The following is a 9573-nucleotide window of genomic DNA, read 5'->3' on the forward strand; positions in this document are numbered from 1 at the left end:
GGGATTTGAACTCATGACCTTTCGAAGAGCAGTCAGTGCTCTTCCCCGCTGAGCCATCTCACCAGCCCCCCAGTTGGTGCTCTTAACCACCGAGCCATCTCTCCATCCCTCTTTCCACTTTTAACTAAAGGTGCTTAGTAGTGTTCTCTTAAGGGCAGAGCAAGCCTTCTCACACTGTCTATGGGGTCATATTTATGTTCTTTCTAAACATCACATGTCCTCTCATGTGTCTGCTTCAGCAAAACATCCTTTCACCTGTGTTTGCTTTAGCAAAGCATTTTTTCACCTGTCTGCCTCAGCAAACTATCATATGACATAATTGAGTTTCCAAAGAAACCAGAAATTTACATTTCAAAGCAGAGTCAGAGTTTTATTAAACATAGAAAGACAGATGTACTGACTGGTTTTGTGTGTCAACTTGACACAAGTTGGAGTTATCACAGAGAAATGAGCCTCGCTTGAGAAAAAAATGCCTCTATGAGATCCAGCTGTAAGGCACATTCTCAATTAGTGATCAAGGGTGGGAGGGCCCATTGTGGGTCATGCCATCTCTGGGCTGGCAGTCCTGGTCTATAAGAAAACAAGCTGAGCAAGTGAAGGGAAACAAGCCAGTAAGCAGCACCCCTCCATGGCCTCTGCATCAGCTCCTGTGTCCAAGTTCCTGCCCTGTGTGAGTTCCTGTCCTGACTTCCTTTGGTGGTGAACAGCAGTGTGGATGTGTAAGCTGAATAAACCCTTTCCTTCCCAATTTGCTTTTTAGTCATAATGTTTTGTGCAAGAATAGAAACCTTGACTAAGACAACAGGGTTGTAGGAAAAGAAAGCGTACCCACAGGCCAGGGAGACGGCTCAGTGGGCAAAGCACTTGCTGTGTGAGGATGAGAACCTGAGTATGAATTCCCAGAATCCATTTAAACCCACATATGGTAGTTGTTGGGGTCCACGAATCAGTTCACAAACCACGTGAGCGCTGATCTCAGCCAGACAGGGATAGTTTATTGAGCATACACCACAGGACTTGTCAATCAGGGCCATGGTCCAGATTTGGGAACTGAACTATGACCCTGAGTTAAGGTTCCACAGGGAATTTGAAGGCTGAGATCTACAAACATCTGTGGTAAGTTACTCCACCAATCAGGATTTAGGGATAGGGAGATTTCTTTAGGAACATGTCTTTGTTGTACACGTATCCTACTTCCATTGGTTGGGGTCTTCAGCTGTGGCAGGGGACTTGCCTTGTCTAATGTCATGTCTTAATTTGTCTACCAGAATGGGACTTGTCTTGTCTAACATTCATGTTTTAACTTGCCAACCAGGATGTCAGTTACTCACGTACATGTCTCTTCCTGCTAAGTAGGAAATCAGTTCCCAGGAAGGTCTTGGGAACTTAAACTTTACTCGACCACTACTCAAAAAAGGAAGTCTTATTCCAAATAGTTTCTTATTTCTCTTATGTTGGGGTTTATCCCAGGGACAGCTTATACTGTAAAAGCTTATACACAGTCTCAGGCATTGCTGCTAGGTGGCTGGTTGGGGTCCAAGCTTATTGTGGGTATATAAAGCAAATCTACTGACTTCTGTCATGATTGGTATCCGAGGACACAGAACATAACAGGATATGCAATCAACTTGGTGTTAGAAAGGTTCCTAGTAACAGCAGAAACATATGAGAAAGTTTCCTTATCATGGCAGGCTAGCCAGTTAATAGTTACTTAGGCCTTAACACTTTACCTCGGCCTTAACAGTAGTGCACATCTGTGATCTAAGTTCTTCCTATGGCAAGATGTGAGGTGGTAACAACAGAATCCTCAATATCTTATGGGCCATCAAGCCTGGCATACCTGAACACACAGGAGACTTTGTGTCAAATAAGGTGGAAAATAAAGACCAACAACTGAGGCTGTCCTCTGACCGCCACACACCTACTATGGTACATATGTCTGTAGTCACACACAAACATGCATACATAAAGATTTAAAACACACACGCACACACACACAAGAATGTGAGTGTAGGCTTCTCAGAATGGAGTCGTGATTTACTAAAAGGTATTTTAGACATAGATTTTAAGCACAAGAGTTAAGATTTGTTTGTTTATTTGTGAGTGTGCTTCAGTCTGGCAGATAAGCATAGGCAGGGTACAGGGATGATGGGAGGAGTGGCAATTGTAGGAGCGCACCAGTGACTAGCCTGGCAATTGAACAAGCTCAGTTAAATCCTGTGCCATGTGTGGAGGTGGAGACAGGCAAATGGGTCATGGGACTTGAGAATGGGATGACAGGCAAGAGGAGGGCTTCAGCACCTGGGAAGCCACAGCCACGGACTGTAGTATAGTTTTCATTTCTCAGAAGGATGAGTTCAGAACTGGGAGGTGAGGCTTTGGCATGAAGCCCTGAGTGCTTCCACATGGTCTAGAATGTGCTGGAGCCACTTGAAGTCTATGGTCAGCCAATCAGATCTTACACTGGCAGCACACAGGCCCACAACAGCTGGACTCACAGCAGCAGGGTTTGCAACAGCTGGATTGACAGCAGCAGGGCTTGCAGCAGCTGGACTGGCAGCAAGATGACCCACAACCTGAAGAGCAACAGGGTTTGCAGCAGCAAGGCTTGCAGCAGCTGGATTGGCAGCAGCAGGGCTTGCAGCAGCTAGACTGGCAGCAGCAGGGCTTGCAGCAGCTAGACTGGCAGCAGCAAGGCTTGCAGCAGCTGGATTGACAGCAGCAGGGCTTGCAGCAGCTGGACTGGCAGCAGGAAGACCCACAACCTGAGGAGCAACAGGGCTTACAGCAGCTGGACTGACAGCAACCACAGGAGCCACAGCCTCCCTTGCAGCCTCCACAGGAGCCACAGCTTCCCTTGCATCCACCACAGGACCCACAGCCTCCACAGGAGCCACAGCCTCCTTTGCAACCCCCACAGGAGCCACAACCACCCTTACAGCCCCCACAGGAGCCACAACCACCCTTACAGCCCCCACAGGAGCCACAGCCCCCACAGGAGCCACAGCCTCCCTTGCAGCCTCCACAGGAGCCACAGCCTCCCTTGCAGCCACCACAGCTGGAGCAGGAGCAGACAGGCACACAGCAGCACACAGGCTTACAGCAGCACACAGGCTTGCAGCAGCTGGATCCACAGCCCCCACAGCTGGAGCCACAGCCCCCACAGCTGGAGCCACAGCCTCCTGAACAGCCACAGCAGGTCATGGTTCTGGAGTTTGGTTGAGGATGGAGTAGGTCAGAGGAGCAAGTGGAGAGGAAGTGTGCAGGTGTGGAGCCTTCTGAGCCTGGGCCTTTATATCCCTGCCCAAGTCAGGTGTCATAAGTCACTTCCTGGTTCCTGATCATGCCCTTTCTCTGAAACTTGAGTTTATTTGTTTCCAGAGTCATGAGACTCTGTTAGTTCCAATCTCGTATACACTCTCCTAGGTTTCTAAATTTAGCTCCTTCTCCATATTATGTTTTCCTGTTTTAGGTGAGCAGATCGGTTGCATTACTCGTATTTAAAGATGGTCATATTTGATCAAATGTCATGATGGGTCAAAGTGTCTCTCCCAGAGATTAGAGAAATTTCTCTGATTTCTCTTGTGAAAGTTAACCCATTATTTAATTTTAATGTTTCAACATTATGAATGAAAATTTAGTTAAATAAAAGTATAATATTAGACAAAAACAGTTAACCTAAAATCCACTCCTTAGTATCAACATTTTTGTTGGTGCTTTGTGTGTGTATGTGTGTGTGTGTGTGTGTGTGTGTGTGTGTGTGTAGGTGTGCAGCCCCATGCATACATGTTCACTAGCAACACATACACATGTGTGTGAGGTGTTCATTTGCCCACGTGTGCACATGTGGAACCTAGAGGTGAGTTCCTCAATTTCTCTCCACTCCTCATTTTTGTAAACAGTCACTCTCCCTAAGCCCAGAGCTCACCGATTGGCTGTTTAGCTGATAAGCCCCTAGGACTCAACCTGTTTCTACACTTCCCCATGTTGGAACTGCAAGTGTGCACTTCCATGACATGTTTTATATAGTGATGGAGAGTGGAGAGCTGAACTCAGTTCCTATTGACCCATCTCCTAGTCCCATTTTTTTTTTTAAATAAAACAAGACTATCTCACTGTGTTGACCTATTTTCCAGGGTCATCTATGTTTCCTGTCCTGGTGCCCACTCTCCTTACAAGTCTAGTGAAGTTAACCTCAGCACTGGCCTGGTATGAGAACCATGGATGCCTTGTGAGTCCCTGGCATGCTCTGTCTTCAGTCTTGCCTGGCAGCTGTCCTCCCTGTGCATAATCCATGCTGTATAGGTCTCCCAGTTGTTCCCAGCTCTCACCAGAGCAGATTAGGGGTGTGTTTGCTTCTCTCTGGCCCCAGTGGAGCTGTACTTGACCTTTGATAAATATAGTAGAATTCAGTATTTCTTTTAACACAGTTCTCTGTGTATGTGTGATTATATGTATGTGAAGAGGTGCATGTGTAGGCATGCATGTGTGTGTGTGTACATACATGTGCATCTGCACTTGTATGCACGTATGTAAGAGGCCAGAGGACAACCTTGGGTGTCATTGCTTAGACTTTTACTTTTTTTTTTTTTTAACCAAGTGTGACAGTTAAGTTTAACTCTCAACTTTATCCAACCTAGAATCACTTAGAAAGAGAGTCTCAATAAATATTGTTTACCTTGGACTAGCCTGTGGGATGTTTATCAGGAATTAGCTTAATTAAGTTAATTGATTCAGTCCACTGCGGGCAGTACCATTCCCTAGACAGAGGGCCTTGAATTGTGTAAGAATATAGAAACAGGGGTATTGTAGAGATGGCTCAGTGGTTAAGAACCTCTGCTGCTCAGTCATAGGAACCAAAGTTTGGATCCCAACATTCATGAAGCTGGCCTGTAACTCCAGTTCCAAGGGATCAGACACCCTTTTCTGGCCTTGGTGCTGTATATACACTCACATGGACACATTCATGTAGAGACACAAATAAATACAATTAAAAATACTCTTAGAAAGGACAGAGAAGTCAAGCTGAACACATGAAAGGAAGCAGGCATGGAGGAGTTAATTTCTCTCTGTTCTTGACTGTGAGTGTGATGGGACTGGCTGTTGCAAGCACTTGTCCCTGTGACTTTCCTATAGTGATAGACTGTAACCTGGCATTCTGAACTAAAATAAAACATTTCTCTGCGAAGTCACTTGTTGTCAAGGTATTTTGTCACAATAACAAATATGTAACTAGGACTCAAGGTCCTAGGCTAGCCTAGAACTTGCTACATGACAAGTTCCTACTTGGCTGAGGTGTCTGGCCAGTAAGCTTCAGGAATACGCCTGCCTCCACCTCTCCTGTGCCAGGACCACAAACATGTGCCGTCATGCCCAGTTTTTTTTAAATGTGCACTCTAGGGATTAAACTCAGGTTCTCATTCTTGCAACCCAAGTGCTCTACCGGCTGAGACACCTCCCTAGCGCCCAAAGTTTTAATCTTTTATCATTAATAGTATATAAAGACTTTCCATTTTAATAACTCATTATTGATAAATGTGAAGTTTTAGGATTATTGTCAAACTTGAGGATATGCCATTTATGGCTTGCATTATTCAGAAGACAGTCTCTGAAACAAACTCAGGTTCTGTCCTTCTCAATGGTTGTGACCTGAGCAGAACTCTGCAGAACACATTGTATCATGACCACCCTGTGACTGTCCACTGATGTGTCACAACACTGGGCACCTTGTCATCATCAATGGCAGAAATTCTTTTGAAAGACTGGTTCTGGAGGGAGGATTTAGCTGGTAAAGTGCTTACTGCACAAACAGAAGGGCCAGAGTTGGATCACCAGGTCTCACACAAAAAGCTGGGTAACCAAGCTCTTTAAAGGCAGCAATGGGAAGATCCCTGGGGCTCACTGGCAAGTCAGTTTAGTTGAATTTGTGGACTCTAAGCCACTGAGAGACCCTGTCCCAAAAACAAATTGGACGGTTCTCAAGGGCGCCCTTTGGCCTCCACATGCATGGACACATATGTCTACCTCACCTGCAGGGCAGCCCCTGGGCTTTAAACTTTACCCGCTGTGTTCCTACTTCCAGAGTTGAAGTTGTCTGTTGTTCCCCATGGCCCTCCTCTCCTGTTTCTCTTCCTGGGACTCTAGATGACAGCATGAGCAACACCTGTGCCTTCCTGGTGCACATCTGCTTTCTCAGGACTTGTCTTGTTCTCCCTGATGCTGAACTGGTTGGTCCCTGGGCCCAGGTGTGCTTTGGGTTGACTTTGCAGGGTGCAGTGTTGAAAGGTCCTGATGAAGGGGTGCTGGCCCTGCTTCACCTTGAGGCATGGGTGTTAAGGTGGCTGGTAAGATTGAGTACCTGCTGCTCGCATTAGATACTTTTCTCATTGTGGTGACAGAAACAACATGAGGGAGGAGGAGCTTATTTTGGCTCACCCTTTGAGGATACTGTCCATCATTATGCTAGAAAAGGCCTGGTGGCAGGAACTTGAGGAAGCTGGTCACACTGCATCCAGGAAGTTAAATGAATGCTGGGTTCAGTTGGCTTTCTCCCTTCTACCTTTTTATTTGGTTTGGGACCCTTGGCTCATGGGCTGGTGCCAAGCACATTCAAGGTGGGTCTTTCTTTCTCAAGCTAAGCCACTTACAAAATGCCCTCACAGACATACCAGAAGTGTGCCAAATCCAGTACTAAAAGCTCAGCAGTAACACCTCCGTTGCTGAGAATCTGTGACCCCAGGTATGTCTTTGTCTTCTCTGGACAGGCAGAGGCATCCTCCGAATCTATCCTGGTTTCAAGAACCTGGTGAGGCAGCTCTTGAGTCCAATACCTGCCATGCCTATGATTTCAGTGCCTAGAGAAAGAAGCTCTTGACCACCCAGGCTGCAGAGAAGCTCTGGTGGCCAACACCACTGGCACCACCTCTGGCTCGCACGGCTCTGTCTGGCATGTGAGTGTCCTGACCCCAGCCTGAAAAGGAGTGGTCTCATCTGTTTCTGCCTGGAAATGGTCAGAGAAGGCCTGGTCATTTCCAGGAAGAAGAATCTTTTAGACTCACTTGAGGAAATCATGAATTTCCTTATGGGTTTCTTGTTGTTAACGTTGTTTATTATCACCTGTGTTTATGTCTGTATTCTGTGCACACACCGCGGCACAGTGCATGTGAGGATGCCAGAGGGCAGCTTGCAGGAGTCGGTTCTTTCTTTCCACCACATTAGTCTTGAGGGCCACCAACTCACATCGTCAGGCTTGGCAGCAGGTGCCTTCAACCACTTAGCCATCTCATCAGCATCTTTATGGGTCTTATTAAGACTCCACAGTATAAATTCCTTTAAATTTAAAATAAACTATAAATCGATTACTGTAACAACATGTTATGTGGTATTTATGTAAAAACACCACTCAGGGTCAGTGACCTGGGTCATTTTTCAATCTCCTCCCTGTTCTTTCTAGCCCAGTGTGAATTGACCCTGAAAACTATAACAGAGAATCCCCTTGATGGATAGCCCCAGGCCCTTCCAACATGGAGCTGGCTGGGAATCTAAATAAACTCTAGAGGCTGAGGTAGCCAGTCTAGGCACTCACTAGGGAGCCACTCCCACCCCAACAAACACACACACACGCACACGCACACACATGCACACACCACACACACGTACACATATGCGCACATGCACACATGCATGTATACACACACACGCAAACACCACAACACAAACACACACACATGCGCACACACACAAATGTACACACATGCACACACGCACATATGCATGTATGCACACACATACAAACACCACACATACACACACACACACACACACACACACACACACACACACACACACACACGCATGCGAGCGTGTGCACGGCAGTGGTGGGGAAGGAAGGGTTTCCCACAGTGTGTCGCCAAAAGGGAGTGAAGACAGAGCTGAAGAGAGAGTGAAGGAAATCTGGCTCCGGATAGGGTGAGTTTCCCCGTGTTTAGCAACATATTTGATTTTTCGGCATATGGGACAAAAACCTAAACCCCCCAACAGGGCCTGGGAATGTTCCAGAGCCTCTGGGGCACAATTCTGCAGGGGAAACTTGCAGACAGTAGGACTACAGGGCAGTTGGCATGTGGTGGCATGTAGGCAGGAGGAGCTAAGGGAGACAGAGCAGGTACCCACCCCTGCTCCTGTATTCATTCCTGCCTACACACCTGGTGGCTCAGCCTTTGTGCTGTCTAGGTGCATGAAGGAGGAAGCCACCACACAAGGGAGTATATTTTTTTGATGGCTCCAAGATGCTGTCACTGTGTCGAGAATCTTTATATACCAGCTCCTACTGGCCAATGTGAAGCCAGGTTTTTCCTCAAGGGCTTAGTTTCCCTTTCAGTCAAGAGCTTAGGTCTGTGAGCTGGCTTCTGTGTAGGTTGGAGTGTTGTGTTTGCTAGGCCCTCAGTCTTCTGCCTTATAGTCCAGAGGAAGGCCCAGGACAGCCTGTTTCTCTCTCAATCTAACAGTCTCCACTGTGGGGGCTAACAGGCCCTGTGGAGTCCCTACATGGACCCAGGACCACTCCTCTAGGACCCTTGCCATAATTCAGGCCACACCTACTCTATCTTTAGTGACTTAGGTCTTACCTTTGGCCTCTGCTGCCCTTGTCCCTGTGATCCTGTCACAGCAGTGAGATCTATGGGAAAGAGTGAGCCCATAGCTGTTAAGGATGCTGGTCCCTCCCACATGAACCAGTCTATACTGTGGGTGGGAAAGGTGAGTTCTGTGCACTTCCGACTGGGGAAGCAAGTCTCACAGGACAGACTGCCAAGTGGTATTTTTGTTCCCTTTCATACAGGACCCCTTCACAGGGATGAGCTGGGTTACCTATCCAGTTTTGCCGTTCCCCATAGCCACCCAAACGGCTGTTAACTGCATTCCCCACACTTCCACACCAGGCTGATCTCTGTGATTTGAGGCTAGCCTGATATACAGAGCAAATCCCAGGACAGCCAGGGTTACACAAAGTAAACGCTAACCATACTAAAAGAAGCAACAAAACAAACAAACAAACAACCCCCACCCCCCCCACACACAAACCATCAAGCCTCAAAGCACACTTGCTCCAGCAATGTCACATGTCCTAAGCCTCCCAAAACACTGCCACCAAATGGGGACAACAAATTAAAACATGTGAGCCCAGAGGGGACAGTTTCCTTCAAACTGCCACAGAACCTCCCCAGATCTCACTCTCCCCTTATTCCTGATGTGTCAGTTTCATGTTTACTTCCCTTCACCTCTCAGCAAAGAAAGTGATCCTAGTCTCACTTCACGTCCTGGGTCTGACCCTCACTCTGGTACAACATGAGCACACAGACCAATTAGACCCTTCCTCAACACTGTCCTACACAAAGGACCCCGACCACGGATAGACTCACCTTTAGTGATGAAAACCAGCACCCCTGATCCTATTCTGACTCCCTTCACACTTAGGAGCTGTGACTCCTCCACACATTCACTAAGCCCATGTGCATCACACATTATAACAATACGTTTTATGCATGGCGATAGTTTGGCATGGATGGCATCCAC

General features: G+C 47.1%; 1 protein-coding gene across 1 annotated transcript in view; it reads right to left on the reverse strand.

Annotated features, from left to right (window-relative positions):
* LOC116101380 (keratin-associated protein 5-5-like) overlaps positions 1 to 9573 on the reverse strand; it is a 92189-nt gene that overhangs the window by 26557 nt on the left and 56059 nt on the right. Inside the window, exon 3 of the mRNA XM_031384960.1 lies at positions 2463 to 2765. Within this exon, the coding sequence (XP_031240820.1) occupies positions 2463 to 2765 (303 nt within the window). The remainder of the gene's footprint in view (positions 1 to 2462; positions 2766 to 9573) is intronic.

The sequence above is a fragment of the Mastomys coucha genome, unplaced genomic scaffold, assembly GCF_008632895.1.
Source record: "Mastomys coucha isolate ucsf_1 unplaced genomic scaffold, UCSF_Mcou_1 pScaffold21, whole genome shotgun sequence".
Classification (NCBI taxonomy): Eukaryota; Metazoa; Chordata; class Mammalia; order Rodentia; family Muridae; genus Mastomys; species Mastomys coucha.